Genomic DNA, 20,535 nt, shown 5'->3' on the forward strand with positions numbered 1-20,535 from the left:
AAAGTAGTGTCTGTAAAACACTTACCCTGCAGCCCCAGTGGCCTGAGTGCTTTTACACTGGGGTGGTGTGCCTAAAGGACGTTAGAAAAAGTCCTGCAAGCAGCATCTTTCTGGCGATGTGCGACTGGTGTATACACCACTCCTCTACCGCCCCTGCCATTGAAATCAATGGGCACCGCTGCCAAAGCGCTTCAACAGCGGTGCTTTGCGTGCCATTTAACCCTTTATTCGGCTGCTTGCAGAGGTTAAAAGTGCCCCGCTAGTGGCCAAAAAGCACAGCTAAAACTAGCGGCGCTTAACTGCTGCTACTCTAATCAGCTTTAATTAACTCCCTATTCTCCTCCATTTAATTATTATTTTCCTGCTTTTTTTCTTTTGTTCGCATCTATTTTGTAAACGGATAAACAATTAAAAGGGTTGTAAAGACAAATTATTTTTTTAAAAATAACAAACATGTTATACTTACCTCTACTGTGCAGCTCGTTTTGCACAGAGTGGCCCCCGAACCTGCTCTTCTGGGGTCCCTCGGCTCTCTCAGCTCCTCCTGCAAGAACTAACTCCCTTAATGCGAGCTCTCTCACATGGTGGTTAGTTCTTGCGGGCGTGCTTCCGTGATACGGCCGGCGGCTATAGCCACTCACTGTATCACTCAGCCCCACCCCCGAGTCATTGGATGTGATTGACAGCAGCGCGAGCCAATGGCTGCGCTGCTTCCAATCCATCCGCTCTAACCAATCAACGGCCAGGCTGAGCGGCAAAGAGGACATCGGGGGCGAGCGCAGCAGATGAATGGGCTCAGGTAAGTAAAACGGGGGGGGGGGGGCGGTATTGTCGGATGTTTTTTCAACTTAATGCATAGGATGCATTAAGGTGAAAAAACGCGAACCTTTACAACCCCTTTAAAACTTTTTTGCTTTGTTTGATTTTTTTGATTTGCTGGATAGCTTGATCTGTTAAAGGAAGAGGAAAAACAGCAGACTTACCAGCAGGATCTCCAGCTAAAAATACAAGAAGATAAAGCTTAAAAAAAGAAAACAAATGCAGCCATCATATCTAAGAATTGGTAAGCTGCAATATAATATATATATTTTTTTGTTTTAACATTTTTAATACCGCTTTGACAAGAGCGTCCTGTATTTGGATCTGTTGCTATTTTGTTCATATGATCAGTTTGGATTGCACAGGTTTGGGAAAGGTTTTTCTTTAAAATACATAAAGAAGACTGAAATGCAGCCATATCTCCTTTTATTTCAACTCATGAGAAACAATGAATAGTGGATGAAGAATGTTTCTGTGACCTTGTAGAGGTAAATCTGCTTTGTTCAGATGGAAGTTCCTGATCTGTACGTGTGATTTGTTGTGTTTTGAAGCCCAGTATATATTGCAGAGCTTAATAAAAAGCAAGCATTACCTTTACAACCAAATGTTTTATACATCTTTATATGTCTTTCATCGCCCTCTATAAACTCATAGCATATCAAGGGACAAGAATGATATAGGGCCCGCGTCTCTAAGACTTGTTTTTTTTTTCATTGCTGTAGGCTTCACTCCATCGAAGCAAATGAAAGGTTTACAGCAATTACCACAGCTCACAAAGTATGAGCGGAGTTTGGAAACCTGGCTTGAGACGGTGCATGCACTCCAAGCTGTCTAGAATACCAAACAGCTGTTAGGAGCCCTTGGTGTAACTGCCGTGGCATTCCGGTAATTGGCAGGCATGGCTGCTCTTCACACCTGTGTCACTGACTGTGGGTTTTTCATCCTTCTCTACAGCTCTTCTGGTTGCATCCAGAATGCATGATTTCCGACGCACCATTAAAGAAGTTATTCGAGTGGTGAAAGTTTGTGAATCGACGCTGCGGAAGAGGTACGGAGATTAAATGTGTTCGGTTAAACCTTGCATTATTTGAAACAAAGCTGCTTAAGGCTCCTTTCACACTGGTCCAATCAGGTCCGCCTGTTTGTTTTTAGGCAGACCCATTCATCGCCCTCTATGGAGCGGGGGGTGTCAACAGATATGTGTCCTTTGATACCTGCCAACATCTGCTCTGATCCCATCTGCTAAAAACAGACAGATAGGGGATCCATTCCCCATCCGTCTATTGGATCAGGTGGCAGTTGAATGTAAACAGACAGGCGGTCTGTTTACATCTGACCTCCCATAGAGGACAGCAGGCTGTGTCTGTGTCCATTCTGCATAAGTGGAGTGGACACGGACCTGTTATCCGCTTACTAGGCGGGGATTAACGGACAGATCCCCCATGTCCTGGCTGAAAAAAAGCCATGGATGCTAGGACCACATAAAATTGCCTTTGTGTTTGACAGATTTAGATGGACTTTTTAGGCAGTTACATCAACTTTTTCCCGTTTTTGGATAAATGTTTTATATAAACAAATAAAAGCGGACTATTGTAAGCACCCCTGCCAGTATTAAATGTTTTAACTCAATCCTCTGACCCCTGTTCTGGATAGGTTGGTCTGTTAAAGGAATTAAAAAAAAAACAGTCTTACTGGCCAGAACAGCAGCTGAAAATTAAAGAATAAAAGCCTAAAAAGTGAAAACGAATGCAGCCACCACATTTAAAGCCGAACTAAACCCCAAGAAATGCTCACCTGCTGGCCCATGTCATTGTTACCTCAGGTGCTGGGTTTTTGACCTCTTGGTTTGGCTGGTAGGGGGAATGACGTCACCCCACGCATACACAGCTTAGTGTATAAAAGTACATTACATCAATAAGTGCACTAATCCTTAGGATGGGTCAACGTGTTTCGCAGGTACCCCGCTTCTTCAGAACCAACAAGTTAAAGTTTAGTAGAAAAGTCTATTGGTAATATTAAAAACAAATCTACAAAAAGAAAAAAATCAATATGATACTTGTGCTCAAAATATATACATATCAATCACATATTGGTACAGGTTTAATGGTAACATTTTAAGTATAACACATCCCTATAAGTATTAATACATGCCTCATGTGTAATAATGTAGAAACACCATTCCCCTAAGTGGGGTAAAGAACTCGGCAAATGATGTAGTAGATGGTGTACTCACCCATAGGATGAAGACATGCAAAATTTATTGGAGGGAGGGAATGACGGTCCGCTAGTGCCCAGCGTTGTATTCTCGGTGGGGGGGGGGGTGTTGAAGCCATCTCCGCTGGGAGCTTCCAGGCTTTATTGCCAAAGCTTAATTGAACAAGCTGAAGTTATTAGAAGCTGATTGGTTACTATGCACCAGATTTTGAGTGCACCAGTTTTAGTAAACCTCCCCCATAGCATCTTTTCTGCAATGAAGAGCTTTTTTTTCTTTTTTTTTTTTTTTTTACTAGTCCACTTTAGTTCCGCTTTAAGGATTGGTGAGATGCAATATACTACATTTTCAGTTTGAGGTTTAATGCGACTTTAAGCTGTCTTTGATGTGGTTTGTTGACAGTCTGGCTTCACCTTCTCTATGCAGTGTGAGAGGCAGACTGGAGCAATGTTTTTTTTTCTTTGATTATGTAGTAATGCTTATAAACCGAAGCGTTTTTATTTGGCAGCAGTTTCTGTGAATATTGGCAAAATAAAAGATTGCTTTAAGTACCAGTTTTTTTTAAATTAACACTCCCCAAGAAAACAATAGCAGAGTCTTACATTTCAACTCTCTAACAAGTAACCTTAAATTCATGGTATATGCCGAAGGAAAGATTGGAAAAGAATTAAAATTGGGGATTCTTAAAGAGGCAATACCGATTTATAGGAGCAATTGGCCCGGGCACATTGAACGCTGACTGCATAGCAACTTCAATGAGTCACTTTGCTTCAGAACTGCAGCAACCCTGAGCCAGAGCCCGTTCCCTAATCCTATTGCCTGTCGTCTCCTTTCATCTTTCTCTTCTCATTTCTTCTGTCTACCTTACAGCTATCAATTACGTCAGGTCAGACTTTTTTTGTACAGCTCCCAAACCATTTCTCCGCCATGGCGTCATCACTGTCTTCAACTGAGAAAACAGATTTTCTGAACCCTTGTAAATACCTATAATTCACCTCTGTCTGCGACATTGAAATCCTGCATGATTCTTGACTTACAGACCATTTATCAAAGACAGATTTAATGGTGTATCAATTTGTCTACCAACATGTGAAACCTTTGCTCTTTCTAAAAATTCAGCAATAATTTGTTCGGGTGTATAGCAGTGTGCAGAGGGTTTGTTCAGATTTGTCAGCATTGACATGTGGTCATACACCTTTAGCACCTCATGTGTTATAGATATGTAAGCTTTTTGGATTACCAGTGCAGGTCAGTGACCAGGTGTAAGTATGTAGCTCTCTTTCTGCTCCATATTGCTACTGTGCATATGTTCAACAGTGTTATAAGCAAGAAAGTATTTTGCAGAAAAGGAACTATTGCAGGGGTGCCCAACCAGTGGCTCGGGGGCCACATGTGGCCCGCGGAGCCCTCTGATGTGGCCTGCAACCTCCTGCTCTTGCTCTGTGGTGGCTGCTTGGCAATCCCAGATTGAGGATCGCCGATCTGCCATCCTAGAGCATCAGCGTTATAAAAGAAGCCAGCGGTAGAGAAAGCAAGCGGCTGCGGAGCAGAGCCACATAAGCAGATGCTTCCTGTATAGCGCTGGCTCCTGTCACAGGTGGAGGGATACCAAATATGGGCCTATCTGTTCTGCAGTGGGTACTGGGCTGCTTTCAAACTGATCCGCAGGTGCACCACCTAACTCCCAATCCGATTCGGGAAAAAAAAACAAGAAGGGGATCCAACCCCTTCCGTCTGGGTGGATCGGATTGAAGGGCCCATAGAGTAGAGTGGGCTGTGTCCGTGTCTGCTCTGCATATGCAGAGTGGAGACAGACCTGTCATCTGCCCTCTCCACTGATTGTGGCCCGACACCGGTTACCAAGTCACTTAAGTGGCCCTCGCTTTTCAAAAGGTTGGGCATCCCTGGACTATTGTATGCAAGCATGGAGTGGGACGTTATATAGGTACCAAGGAAATTAATTATTAATCTAAAAATATATCTCTAGCGACAAAAGTCAAGTTTTTTTGTTTTATTTTTAAATAACAAACATGTTGTGTGTGTGTGTGTATATATAGTACCTCATACCTAAATTGTCGTATGCTAGCATGGAGTGGGACTTTATATAGGTACAAAGGAAATGTATAAAATAATTGATATAAAAATGTATCTCTTTATTTGATAACAAAGCATTACTGTACATTTGTAACACAGTTTAAAAGATTGTAATCAATTACATCAAGAACTTGTATAGCATTAATACATTCCAACATATGCAGATATCTTCAATAGCAGTCTGTAAAAACACCTCAATGCATTTCAACTCATACAGAGTCTTTATCAGGAGGTAAAGAATATATTCTGGAATACGAACATGAGTAAATTCCCGCAATCTGATGTTTTTTGTGTGGATATTGTGGGTAGTTACCCATGTTTGAATTACAGAATATATTCTTTCTGATGAAGACTCTGTATGCGTTCAAACGCGTTGAGGTGTTTTTATAGACTGATATTGAAGATGTCCATAGGTTTGAATGTATACATGCTATATAAGCCCTTGATGTAATTGATTGCAATCTTTTAAAATATGGTACAAATTGAATTCTTAACAAATAAAGAGATACATTTTTATATCAATAATTTTATAAATTTCCTTGGTACCAATATTTTTTTTTTATAAATGTATTTTTATTGAGAAAAAGATTTCTTTCACAGAACAAAGTATATATGCTTCCGATACATACAATCAAAATTAATATTGCAACTGTAACAGCAAGTACCGCCGCAGGCGGGATATCAAATGTCGGTAACTTAAAATATCACATTAAAGGGGAAGGAACAGGATACACCACGGATTCGCATATAAAGATGCATAGTTAAACCAAGTACCGTATTTTATAGAGGTAACACAGGGGTAGGATCTCGGGAGTGAGCCATGGGAACAATTTCCTGGAAGCTCATGTCTATACATCGGGGTGTTGCCTCAGGATTCGATGTAGAGTTGTCCCATCTGTCCCATATTTTAGAAAATTTAGGTAGAGAGTCTTGTACCAAAGCAGTCATATGTTCCATTCTACGTATGTTTGCAATAGCGGAAATCAACTGAGAGTGGGTTGGGGGGGAGGAGGACAACCAAAGAGCAGGTATCACTCTCTTGGCAGCTAGGAGGACATATGCTGTCAGCTTCTTAGCGCTTTTTGAAAGCGTCGCAACAGGCAGGCCCAGCAAGTAATGCCTCGGGTCTAAAGGGATGGTGATCCCCAACACAGTATGGAGTAGGGATTGGACCATAGACCAAAAAGGTACAATTAAGGGGCAACTCCAAAAAATGTGATAATGAGTGCCCTCATGTCGTAGGCACCTCCAGCACATCTTAGATATAGAGGGGTCATATTTGTGTAGCATTTCAGGAGTTTTGTACCAAAACATCAGTACCTTGTAGGCTGTCTCTCTCTGCTCCACGCACCTAGAAACCTTGGAGGTGGACAACCAAACATCTTGCCATTGAGAGAGGGTTAAGGGAGTCTGTAAAATAGTGGCCCATTTCCTCATCTTGGTACCAATATTAAGTCCCAACCCATGTTTGCATAAGACAATTATTTAGGGATGAGGTTTTATATATATATATATATATATATATATATATATATATATATATATATATATATGTATGTATATATAATAATTGAAAACAATACAATTTTATGAGTGTAGGGACTGGCCAGAATCACTGTGCATGCCGCTGAGAGCCGCAGCCAGCCACTCCCGCCCCTGCACAACGTGACACTCCAGTTGACACTAAAGTAGCAGAGCAGAGAGTCATTGGCTCTCTGTTCACTGAAGACTCCAATCGATGCTTTAGCCATCTTGATGACTGTAAAGGCGGATGATTTTTTTTTTTTTTTAGATTCCAACACTTCTCTTTTTTATCTTTTTTGGGAAACCGTTAAATTGATGGATTTAGTTCCACATAAGTGAATGGAACATGACACTAGAGAGGGTTTACACTCACATGTGCACATTTTTTTCTTTTGACCCTAAGTACACTTTAGCTGTGGCTTGGCACAAGCACAGTAAATGTTAAAGCAGAACTAAACCTTCTACGGCATGGGAAGCTGCCATTTTAGCCTCTGTTGATCTGACAGTTTAGTTTGGAATAGAAGCAAATGTGACCGTTAATTATTCACAGCATGCTTTGAATGTAACGGTTTTGGGAAACCATTGACTTGATGGGTATAGTTCTGCTTTCATTAAAAGCTTCTAATGCAGGTTAGTAACTAAAAGTAATAAACTGGTTGTTGTGGGTAACGTCCTCCTGTTTTCACCCAGCTGCATTTGGAAAATCCCTGCTTATATCAGCTTTTTGGACATCTTTGCCCACACAAAGGTGGTACTGCTCTAGTACATGTGGCTGACCTAATTTTCACTATATCACTTCAAAATTTACACTAGCGATTGCCAGGCATGAAAACAGCCCAGCCGTCCAATAAACAAAGGAGTTGTTTATTTCCAAACTGGCAGAAGGCACCATCTGAATCTTTGCCATCCATCTAAGGACTGAACATAAGAGATGATCTGCCCTAGATGCTTCCTTCAGTGGGGTGTCTGCCGCAGGATAACTCTGATGCCTTTATTTTTTTTCATGTGCGCCTGCATGCTGTGCTGCAAAAAGGCCACATTTTAAAGCCTTTGAATTCTCCTGGAAATGAAAGATTAAAAGTGAAATGTAACGAGTCTCAGTCCTTCTACTAGCAGGCTCCCTGCAGAGGTGAGTATGAAATTACCGCAGACATTGGGCTTAAATGCACTTCCAGCGTCACCTGATCTCTGGGGGTCGTGAAAGTACTTCTGCATCCCACGCAGGTTTATGTCCCGAGGTTTAAAAGGCTATATGTGGCAATTAAATCAACAATCCATTACTATTGAGCATGATGAAAAGAATAACCCCCAAAAAAAATAAAGAAACAAGATATGTTATTACAATGAACATGGGTTTCTTTGTAGAATCCAATTATTTCTACATATGTAAAAGGAAGAATACTTGCAAGCATGTGTAGAGCAGACCCCTTTTGGGTCCCGCTGTTTTGCCCCAGGTTCTATTCCTGTTCGGGTCAGGCACACGATCATTCAGACAGTCTCACTACTCAATGACCAGGCTGGGTCCCACATTTTTATGCTTTAATGCTTGTTGAACTTGGTTGGGGTGCAAGGGAGCTTTGGGATACTCTAAATTCTTCTCCTCCTGGACAATAACCCTGCTGTTCCAGGCCCTCCTTAGCCACTTACTGGACATTCTTCCCTAAGGATGTTTTGAGCATGCATAAATATTTAGGCCAGGGGTTTGCCTCTTCCAACCCACTACATTCTACAATCCACTACAAGGCAGGGGGAAACAGTTGAGCCTGCAGCCAGTTAGACCCAGAACAGACAAAAATAATCACACACCGTTCCAATGACTACGGAGAAGCTAAAGAAATTTACTTGACCCTCACTAGCAACCTATTCTAGAAAGGTGCTACACATATAATGCAACTATCCAAATTCCTTTTTATGTGTTGCAGCCTTCTAAAGTGGTCCGTGGAATTCCCTGTTGCCAAGTAATGTTGTTCCTGATGGCCAAGTCCCTTTGTGTTCTGGCACTGTTTTTTGTGCAGGATTAAAGCTTTTTATGTCAATTGGTCACATACAACCACTGCAGAGATTGGGGCTGGCCATGCCATGCACATTTAGAATCGAACAGGTTCCTCCAGCTATGCTCCACAGTGCAGATAGCCAAATCTCTCATTGTGGCTACTGTATTTTGATAGCCTGCCCTCCAGATGTCAAAATACATAACCTGTATCTGATTGGATGCAGGCACTGTTTGACCAACAATTTTCTGCCTGGCTCCTACGATTTTTAAATAGAGGGATTTAGAGTGGGAGATGGCCTACAGGGCCACCAACTGAGCAAATTTCAGCCAGTTCATCATGAACTTGTCCAATTGTACTCAGTCTATGACCAGCATTACACACTACTTATGATGGAACATTGCAGTTTACATCAGTATTTCCCCCACTTTTATTGTACTGGTGAAACAAGAATAGAAATAGGAATGGGTTACTTTCCCTACGGGGGCCAGAGAAAGATTACTGATGTTGGAATACATTTTGATGTGTAACACGGCCTGTAGTCTTGGGTTCTGCCTGAGGCTACTGAGTTATATTCAGGAGGACAGTGGGCAGCATTGTGGAGTTATTTGTTTAGCTGTTATATGTTGAGGATAAAGTGCATATATGTTTTTATGGGTGCTGCTTCTGCTCAGTTTGAGGAGGCTTTCTTTTAATGAACATCTGTTGTCAGGAGCTAATTTTCACCTCATTTAAAAAATGCTCCTATAAGTGCCTTAGTAGTTGTGGAAAAGCTTTTATTTCAGGTTTTCTATACCATGCTGTATACGCAAAACTTGTAACACAGGTAAAAATGTATTTCAGGATCTCAATTGTATGCCACATATACAGTCACCGGACACTTTTTTTTTTTTAGGTACGACCTTGCTAGTACGGGGTTGGACCCCCTTTCAGGGCCGTACCTGGAGCATTTGGCGCCAAAGATGCAGCATGCGGGACTTTTGGCGCATTTCAGAAAATGCAGGGGGAAAAAACGCGCAACCTAATAGAGATCTATAGGACTGCAGCTATAACTGTGGGTAAAATGTAGGAAGACCCCTTTTACTTTACACAGCCCCCGTACCTCTGGACCCCTTGACATAACACAGCCCCCGTACCTCTGGACCCCTTGACATAACACAGCCCCCGTGCCTCTGGACCCCTTGACATTACACAGCCCCGTGCCTCTGGACCCCTTGACATTACACAGCCCCGTGCCTCTGGACCCCTTGACTTTACACAGCCCCCGTACCTCTGGACCCCTTTGTTATACAGCTCCGCACCTTTGAAACCCCCCTCCCCCCCACCCTCGCAGCTCTGTCCTTTCCTACCTTTTTAGGGCATGCCGAGCGGGAAACGCAAGCAGGGCAGGGGGAGCAAGATGCAGAATTGGCAATAGAAACAGCAGTTCTGAATAGACAACAGGAGCTGCCAGAGTTAATTTTCAAGTTAACCAGCAGGTGATTGGTTGCTAGGTGGGCCTAGCAACCAATCACCTGCTGGTTAACTTGGAACGTTAAAGTGGTTGTAAACCCTTACAAACCACTTTGGCTTAATCTAGGCTTACCTGTAGGTCCAAGAAATATCTCCTAAACCTATACGGTTTAGGAGATATTTGCCCGAAGACGGGCACCGCTGTCTACGGGGCATGCGCCGTAGACAGCGGCGCGCAGGCGCACTGAGTGCGGCATTAACCATGGCGAAGTTGCCGCGCGTGTCGGCTCCCGTGTGCATGTGCGGGAGTGATGTCATCGCAGCTTCGCCGAATGACAGCGGCGGAGCTGCGAGACCCCACCAAGAAGATGGATGCGCCGGACTACAGGGGACAGCGGTGACTTCGCTGGCTCCTGTGTCAGGTAAGTGACACATAATGGACTACTATGTGATGCATAGTAGTCCATAATGCTTTGCCTTTGCAGGGAATGAAAGAGGAAGTAAACTCATCAGGGTTTACTTCCTCTTTAACTCTGGCAGCTCTCGCTGTCTATTCAGTGCTGTTGTTTCTCTCTCCCATTCTGCACCCTGCTCCGCTCTCCTGTATTAGTAAGCAGCGGAGGCAAGCCTCAGTGTCACCGGCCATCCCACGGTGTCATCCCTCTGGTGGGTGTCACCTGGGTGTGGCCTGACACCCCCCTCCCCCAATGTGTGGCACCCAGGGTGGACCCCCCCCCCCCCCGTTGGTATGCCACTGCCCAATTTTGCCTTTACCTTTAGAACTGCCTTAATTCTTTGTGGCATAGATTCAACTAGGGCTGCAACTAACGATTATTTTCATAATCGATTAGTTGGCCGATTAATCGGTTAATAACCTTTTAAAAAAAAAAGTGGGTAAAACTTAACGTTCATTTTCAACCACAATGACGGGAAAATTTGGAAATAGAAAACTTCTTAGTTAAAGGAATTTTCAGACAGCAAAACAAAATTCTTTCATTCAGCGAATGTACAAAGATTTTTTTGTCTGAATATTCTCATCTGAAAATTGATCCATGTGGCCAGCATAAGGCTTGGTACACACCTATGCAGTTTGCTTTTGATCTGTTTCTGCAGTGCTTTTTGCTGTGCGTTTTGATTTCTGCGCACGTGATTTTACTGCAATTTGCATTTTTGCATTTTTAAGGGGCAGATTAAAAAAGACAAATTGCTGCAAAAACGCATTACATTCTTTTCTGCAGCTTCTCCATTGAAGTATAGTGAACCAATAAAGCACCATTTTGTGTTAAAAGTCCCTGAACCTTTTCAGATGTGAACGTGTCCCATAGGAAACCATGTAAATGAACTGTAGTGCATTTCTGCAAAAAGCACCAATAAAAACACATAAATGTGAACCAGGTCTAAGACGTTTAGTAACTTAATGGGATTAAAAACCCTAAAATTAACTCTTTATAGTAGAAAAAAAACAGATAATCACTACTGTAAGGGGTTCATTTTTTACTGTAGAACAGTGAGAGTAATATTTACAGTAGCCATTATTTGCTCTTTTTGTACTATAAAGGGCTCGTTTTAGTTTTTTTAACCCCAATATGTTACTGGCGATTAATCGATTATGAAAATAGTAATCAATTAATTTCATAATCGATTAGTTGTCGAATAATCGATTAGTTGTTTCAGCCCTGGATTCAACAAGGTGTTGGAAATACCCCTTTAGATTTTGGTCAATATTGACATGATGGGATCACACAGTTGCTGCAGATTTGTCGACTGCACATCCATGATGCGAATCTCCAGTTCCACAATGTCCCAAAGGTGCTCTAGTGGATTGAGATCTTATGACTGTGAAAGCCACTGGAGTACACATGATTGTCATGCTCGATAAACCAGTTTGTGATGATTTGAGCTTTGTGACGTGGTGCATTATCCTGTTGGAAGGAACAATCAGAAGATGGGTACACTGTAGTCATAAAGGGATGGTGAGCAACAATACTCAGGTAGACGGGGCCATTTAACCACTTGACCACTGGGCACTTAAACCCCCTTCCTAACCAGAACAATTTTCAGCTTTCAGTGCTCTCACACTTTGGATGACAATTACTCAGTCATGCAACACTGTACCTATATGCATTTTTGTCCTTTTTTCCACACAAATAGAGCTTTCTATTGGTGGTATTTAATCACAGCTGGGGTTTTTTTTTTTTGTACTATAAATCAAAAAAAGATGGAAAATTTGGTAAAAAAATATATTTTTTTCTGTTAAAATTTATGGCAGAGTGTTGGCGAGAGTGTTGGCACTGAGCAGCGCTGTGGGCACTACACATCCAGCCCACAACGCTGCTGCCATCTCTCCGCCTCTCCCCCCTCACTGTACCGATCGGTACAGAGAGGGGAGGGAGGAACCGGCGTCATGATATGATCTGTCTTTTGACGGAGCAATCGTGTGGTAAACAGCTGCTACCAGCGGCTGTTTACCAAGATCCATGATGCGCCGGGTCTTCCAGACCCGGCAGTCACGGATGTTTGCGGGAGCGCGCCCCAGGGGCACGCGAGAGCGTCATTCTGGGAGGACGTCCATGGACATCCACCCAGAAAAACACGACCGCGCTGTAGCTGTCTTTTGGCTATGTCGCGGTCGGCAAGTGGTTAAATGATGCTCAATTGGTACTAAGAGGCCCAAAGTGTGCCAAGAAAATATTCCCCGCACCATTACACCACCAGGCTGCACCATTGCTACAAGGCAGGATGTATCCATGCTTTCGTGTTTACTCCAAATTCTGACCCCACCATCTGAATGTGACAGCTGAAATTGAGAATCCTCAGACCAGGCAACATTTTTCCAATATGCTATTGTCCAATTTTGCCTGTGCAAATTGTAGCCTCAGTTTCCTGTTCTTAGCTGACAGGAGTGATACCCGATGTGGTCTTCTGCTGCTGTAGCCCATCTGCTTCAAGTTTCAAAGTGTTATGCGTTAATAGATGGTGTTCTGCATACCTTGGTTGTAACAAGTGGTTATTTGAGTTACTGTTGCCTTTCTATCATCTCCAACCAGTCTGCCCATTCTCCTCTGACATCAACAAGGCATTTTCCTCCACACAGCTACCGCTCACTGGACATTTTCTGGCACCAACAAATCTTTATTTTTCTTTAGTTTTAAGCGATCACATAATCTCAGTTGTCAGCTGCATATGGAGCTTTGAGAGGTGAGGGTGGAGAAACCGCATTATACTGATCTTCTTGGTGAATGGCTGTGCAGGGGTCGTGTCAACACAAGTCTGACCTTTTGGTGGACAGGCAAGCTGTTCTCCCAGCACAGTCAGAAAACTGACCATGCTAGTGTGGATGTGCTCTCATGCCTAGCTTTGAATTTGGAAAGCAGAGGAACTGGCAGGATCACCAGGAATTTCACACAAAGGAAGTATTACCACGTGAACAGGACAATTTTTAATACAAGTACAGGAGGTGGTACTCTAAGCACACATCAGGATTATGAAATGTTAGAGTAATGTATTCTTTAATGTACTACATGCTCTCTATGGCCAGCAGATAAGATATAAGCAGAACTAATCAGTGCTCAACTTCACCAAGTTAAAAGGAAGATGGACAGAAGTGACACTGGGTGTTAAAGCTTCATTCCCCTTTCTCATCTACCGCTTGCTCAGGTGGAGACCTCCACACGAGAAGCCTTCTAACAAAGGAGAGACAGTCCTGGGTTTTCCCCCAGATGCTGGTTTAGATTATAACACTTGAGCAGTCTGAGTGAGCAGTGAATAAAATATACGTTTTGAGACGCCTGAAAATGAGTTTAAAACTAACCAAAAGTGTTTCAGTGGCACTTCAGGCTTATTTTGAAATATGTAAAGCTCCCTGAAATGTTATCATTCCCTGCTTTTGTGTGCTGTTTGTAATCAATGCAGTTTTGTGTATTTTTTAGGCTGACCGAATTTGAAGACACCCCAACGAGCCAGTTAACAATAGATGAATTTATGAAGGTTGATTTGGACCAGGAGTGTGACCCTCCTTCCTACACTGCAGGTCAGAAGAAGCAGCGTCTACAACAGGTGAACTCCATTATTCTTGCTGAAGACTTTTGTCTTCTTTGGTCTAACCACCCGTGTAATTCAGTTGATCAAGCTGCATAATTACTAGGTCACAATAACCCAGCGTGACACAACCCCCCCCCCCCCCCCCCCATACTTACCTTAGCTCCATCTAGATCCAGCGATGTTGCACGAGAGACTCGGCTGTCCAGGACTCCCCTCCTCATTGGCTGAGACAGCCATGCGATGGCATTGGCTCCCACTGCTGTCGAAGTCAGTGAGCCAATGAGTAGTAAAAGGGGGCATGGTCGGCTTGCGACTCTGTGTCTGAATGGACACACGGAGCTGGAGCTCAGCTTGGGTGCCCCCATAGCAAGCTGCTTTCTGTGTGGGCACTCAACAGAAGTAAGGGGTCAAGCGCACCAAAGAAAGACCCGAGAAGAGGAGAATCCTAGCTCCTCTCTGCAAAACCACTACACAGGGTAGATAAGTACAGTATAACATGTTTGTTATTTTTAACAAAAAAAAAAGAGAGACTTTACAATTACTTTTAATATATTCATAATAAATGAATGACGACACACAAACACATTTGCGGCTTCTTTAAGCCATAAAATTAGCAAAACTGAAGACCACAGAAATTAATTATTACGCATTTCACGCACGCATAGAATTTACGAGTAAACTCCAATGTGTGTGTGAAATGCGTAAAAAATGTTCCATTCCTGTGGTCTGGCTATCTGCTGCCGACAAAACTCTAACTGGGATTGGGAGGGGCAAAACGACAGGTACGTGGCAATTCTAGTGTGCTGTGGTGTACATGAGCTCACAGGCAACATGCTATCAGGAGGAGAGTTGTGAGTACATCTGTCTGCTGCTGCTCCGTCACTGTCCAGTCACAGGTACAGGAAAGTGACCAAGGTGTGCTACCTAAAGTGATATTAAAGGCAATTTTTTAAAAATAAATATGTTCTACTTACCTACTCTGTGCAGCCCTGCATCTTCACTTCTCTGGTCTCTCGCTGACGCTCCTGGTCCCTCCTTTCTTCCGAGTGCCCCCAATCAAGCAGGTTGCAATGGGGGGGGGGGGGAGGGGGGAGCAAGTTAAAGTGGTTCTGTTCTAGCTATCCTGGCTGGTGGGGTGTGTATATTTTGAGGCTGGATGAACTGAAATACAAATTATTTTACTGATAAACCACCTACCATATATGTAACTGTGAATTTAGATAATTAACTGAAGTGCAGCTGTAAGACAAAAACTTCATTTTTCATAGATGGAGTGTAGCCTGGGTCGTGTATAGTTCTGGAAGCGGAGGGTGCTGGCTTAGGGAGAGCTATTGTCTTGCCTTGTTGATGGAAGTAGATACCAGGCCTTGTGCCAATCTATGAGCTCTATCCAAGGGGGAAGAGCAGCCAGCGAGGCAAATCTTTCCCTGGCAACACAGGAATTGAGATTTATCTTTGCTTTGCCAGTTGGGAAGACATACTTTATTTAGAAGTAATGTCACACATTGAAAAGTGCCACTTGGAGATAATCGGGTCTTTTTGGGCTTAATGTAGTGGTAATGGACTCAGAGTGAAAAGGCTACAGATATGTTTCATCTTCTCCTTTTTTTTTTTTTTTTTTTTTTTTAAATGGTTCCAGAAATATTTGAGAAATGTGTCCTTTAGAATTAAACTAGGTTTGCTGCCACTACATGTGAATGTCAAAATATGGATTTCAAACCGAAGAAAAAATAAACTAGAATGCTTTTGGGTCAGTGTGTTTTTTTTATTTTTATTTTGTAAAGACAAGAGTAGCAAGGAACATCACAATTAGGTGTGAAGTTCCATCATAGAACAACATAATACCAGTTCTTTGGACCTGATCAGAGCCTCCATTCACTTCTATGGGGCAGCGGATATCAGCGGTGACATGTCTGCTGACATCCCTGCTGATATCCGATCCTGTCCATGAAATCCAGACGGATAGATGGGCAAAAATGAAATAAGAGTCCAAGATCCACCTGTTGGCCATAGAAGTTAATTTATCTTCATAAGCAACATTAAATAGATTCCCTTTAAACAATAAGTTGACCTAATAACTGTATTCTCAAATTTTGGTGGGCCCTGGTATGTTCATTTGAATACCTTTTCAAGGCAGATAAACAGAAAGACCTTTGACTTGAGTGCTTCTCTTCTAATGGACTGCTAGAAAATGTGATATTTCATTGTACTCTGTTCTGAAGATTTCCTTTAAAACACTCTGCCTTAGTTTTCATCTGATGTTTTCCCTCTGCAGCTCGAACACGAACTGTCAAAAAAGCTGGATGATGTGGAAGGTAAGCAGCGTTCATAATACTGTCCAGCCTAGGCAAGTTTTTGTGAATCTATCTTGCTCACCCTTGTGATTTTGCGTTGACAGGAGAGATTACGACCTACCAGGATGAAATTGAAAATGAGCTAGAAAACAGTAGGCCGAAAGCAAAAGGAATCTATGCTTCTTACAGTAAAGAAGGTGAGACTTAATAATCTAAAACTACCCAATTGCTGAAAACTGATGTCTGTTTTTTTTAAATGATAAGAGTAACCACAGATAATAATCCTGAAGCAATGCCTATAATATACACTATATGGCCAGAAGTTTGTGGACACCTGACCATTGGTCACACCTAGCCATATGGTCTGAAGTATCTGGACAGCCCTCCAAAATGATTAGATTTTACGTGGTTCGAGAAAAGGGGATTTTAGTACTAAAGTATATAAATAAAATACATTTTAGGCCTTTTTGTCTTCAGTTTGTCCTCTTGTGGCTGGTATCCAACTGCACCATTTTGTAGTAGGACATTTTTTGCTTACACACATGCAGCAGTGGTTAAAAGTAGTTTTAAGCGGTTTTACACTATGTGTGGCCTTTGTTCCTTTTTATAAACCATGATGTGCTGGCCTGGCTCACAGACCTCTGGAGTCGCTGAATCCTAGTAGTGAAAGTTTACTGGGGATATTGCCGGTTGTCTGGAGGCTTGGTTTAAACATGCTGGTTTGTTCTCTTTTAGAGGGATCCAATCCTTTTGGTAAGAGGCCATTTTTACTTAGTGGTGGGCACCAGGTATTTATCCATCCTTGTTCGAGATTGAGTCCCCACATCAGTGGATAGTGCATGGTATAATTTAAAGGCACACTACCAACCTATACACAAGAGGAGAAGTCGGTACTTGGAATGGTATCCAACAGTGGTTATCCTTTATTGCAAAAACATGTATAACGGCTGTAAAACATCCAACGTGTTTCGGCCATCAAGCCTTAGGCATGTCTAAGGCCTGACGGCCGAAACACATTGGATGTTTTACAGCTGTTATACATGTTTTTCAATAAAAGATAACCGCTGTTGGATGCCATTCCGAGTTCCGACTTCTCCCCTTGTGATTCGTGTTACCTGAGTCTTCGGCAGCCTGTAAGTGGAAGCGCCTACACACCTGTAGTTACCATCAACCTATTGTCTGATGAGAAAAAAATGTACTATTGGACTTTTATTAGATTACACATATTATATGCATTGTTGTTGATTTAGTCTGTGGGGATGTACACTTATTATTTGTATATATCAAGTGCACTTTCTGTTCCTGCATCGCTGTGCATAAACCCAGCTCCATAAAGACATTTGATGGATGTTTGATGACTTTGGTGTGGGGGAACTTAAATACCCTGCACAGAAAACTTAGCGCAACCCTATTAAATACCTTTGAAATGAATTGGAACACTGATAGGTCCAACCTCAATAGACACACTCCTAAATTGTGGGGAAAGTTGTCCCACAATAGTGGAGGTTGTTGTAGCCGCAAAAGGAGGGCCCACTCAATATTAATGCCCATATATTGACATTTTATATGTAACAAGCTCTTTATATAGGTGTGTTGGTCAGGTGTCCACAAACAGTTGGCCATATGGTGTATAAACACAATGAAATGTTGAAGGGTTGCTAAGAAGGAACTATAAAATTGTCACTTTATGGTGGCTTATTCTCTTTTATATGTAGTAGGTGATGATTGCTAACTATAATCCTGATTATGTAGGTTGAAGTCCACCTCTGCATCTATAAATTTTTCCTGATCTGGTGACTGGATATGGGCTTGAAAAGGACTGTGATAGTGTTTTATCAGAGCCTATGGCTCTTGGTGTAATCAAAGGAGCCACATGGTGATATTTACCTATGCTTTTGATGGCACCCTGAGAATTCCCCTGATTATCCTGTGAGAAGCATCAGACACCCTACAAACTTCTAGCATGGGTGGTTGCAAACCTCTGTGAGCTCAGAAGGGAATATGATAGAATCCTTACCTCTTCACTCAGTGGTAGAAATTGATGGTGGTCTAGGGCAGTGTTGCTAACCTACTAGATTGAAATTTACAGACACAACACCAAAAATTTTGACGGTTTGACTGGCAGTTCCAATAGTTACAAAATTACAGTTTTAATTGTAAATTGCAGCATTTAGGTTACAAACAAGTACAATTAGCAATGTGATTTAAGGTAGATATTAATGCAAAAAACACATTTCTTATTTTATTTTCAATATAGTTAGTAAGTAGCTCAGGTATAGGAGGGTAAGAAATTAGAATGGGCAGGCACACACATGAAAGTGAACCTCACAGTCACACTGACAGCAGTGTGCAGCAGCACAGATGACACCTCACTGACGCAACACATCCCCTCCTGAGTAACAGTCTCTCTTCACGGCAGGTGGTCCCTTGAGTCCAAACAGCACTAAGGCTGCTTTTAACACTGTAGCGCTAAAGATAGCGCCTGCATAGCACCTGTAAAGAGCCTCTCCTGTCACTCCAGTGTGAAAGCCCGAGGGTTTTCACACTGGAGCGGTGTGCTGGCAGGACGCCAAAAAAAGTTCTGCAAGCTGCATCTTTGAGGCGCCATAGGAGCGGTGTATAGACTGCTCCAATAATACCCCTGCCCATTGAAATCAATGGGCAGCACTGCCAAAGTGCCACTGCAGCGGCGATTTGCAGGTGCATTTAGCCCTTTTTCAGCAGTTAGCAGGGGTTAAAATCTCCCCGCTATCGGCCGAAAAGGGCCGCAAAAACGACTGTAAAGCACCCCCAATGCCCCAGTTTGAAAGTATCCTAACAGTCCCACCCTGGCTTGCCTTGCTTCAGGTCCACACACAAGGGTCCAGCGTCTGCATTTGGCTTCCTTGTACCACAACACCTGAGACCATCCCAAATGCCTGTTACAGTATGTTCGGGCAGCGCTGGCGGCCGAACATACTGTAACAGACACTCGGATGGTCTCGGCTGCCTCTGGACTGGAACTGTAAATGCGCAGTTCCAAGTCGAGCATCATAGCCATATTTTTTACTGCCAGCCTTTTCTTGTCACTGGCATCTGCTGGCAGCAGAAAAGTCCCCATTTATTACTGGCTGCCAGTAAAAATATTGACAGTTGTCAACACTGGTCCGGGGTCTTCCCTATCTTTAAAGCTCATTAAATGTTGCAGGTTTGTGCCAATGGGTTTCTGGGTGTCTCAAAGAAGCCCCTGCTTCCAAACGCAACACACGTAACAGAACATAGGAATCTGGGTGGGTCAGCCACACGTCAACCAGAAATGGGTTTGTAAAGATATGACTTTTGTAGAATATAATGTTATTTAAACTGATCTCCAAATGGGACAATAATGCTCATCTGTTTTTGAAGATGTGGAAGACAGTCGAAGCACTTTGGAAGATGAACAGGAGGATGAGGAGCTGGAAGCAGCTGCCAGTCACCTAAATAAAGATTTTTACAACGAACTTGCAGAGAAGGATGAATCAAATTGTTATGTCCCTACGATAAAACCACTTCCAATAGAATCTCTTCTGGGACCACTGCCTACTGCTGCAAGCTTGGGGATCACAGACTCTATCAAAGAATGTATAGATACTAAGGAGCAAGAGAAATGTAAGTCTGAGAATTATATGTGCATTATTTCTTTACAATAATGTTGAGTGACTGTTTTTTTTTGTTTTGTTTTTTTTAGCTCTGTCTTGTTTGAGGCATAGGTCATTACTTGTATTCTAATGTTCTTGGGAGAACTATGATGATCACAAATGAGCTTCATCCTTAAATTTACCTTAGTTTCTTCCTGCCGGCTGTACGCATATATGCGGCCTCTCGGTGGATGAGCCTTAACGCTGAGAGGCCTTATCTAAAGATAAAGAGAGATGTGTTGGCACAGAATAAGAAGCTTTCTGGTTATGTGAGCGCTGTGACAGCCAATCGCAGTGGTGACCTGATCAGAAACCCTGCCCAACCTCCCAGCATTTAAAAGCCCTTACAGGGCCAGGAGTCACCGGGGGCCAATGGGTTAGCTAGGGTGAAGGAGGCAATAGCACTAAAGTGCTTGATGCACATCTTTATCCAGAATCCATGTGCGGCGAAC

At 42.7% G+C, this 20,535-nt stretch overlaps 1 protein-coding gene across 1 annotated transcript in view; it reads left to right on the forward strand.

Moving 5' to 3' along the window:
* The window catches only part of BRF1 (BRF1 general transcription factor IIIB subunit), a 623,639-nt gene that overhangs the window by 338,291 nt on the left and 264,813 nt on the right, over window positions 1-20,535 (forward strand). The window contains exons 7-11 of the mRNA XM_077464483.1: window positions 1,774-1,867; window positions 14,022-14,148; window positions 16,409-16,448; window positions 16,532-16,624; window positions 19,812-20,054. Coding sequence (XP_077320609.1) covers window positions 1,774-1,867; window positions 14,022-14,148; window positions 16,409-16,448; window positions 16,532-16,624; window positions 19,812-20,054 — 597 coding nt within the window. The remainder of the gene's footprint in view (window positions 1-1,773; window positions 1,868-14,021; window positions 14,149-16,408; window positions 16,449-16,531; window positions 16,625-19,811; window positions 20,055-20,535) is intronic.

Source organism: Lithobates pipiens, unplaced genomic scaffold (assembly GCF_037356315.1).
Source record: "Lithobates pipiens isolate NorthernLeopardFrog02 unplaced genomic scaffold, aLitPip1_a1.2 Scaffold_30, whole genome shotgun sequence".
NCBI classification, from domain to species: domain Eukaryota; kingdom Metazoa; phylum Chordata; class Amphibia; order Anura; family Ranidae; genus Lithobates; species Lithobates pipiens.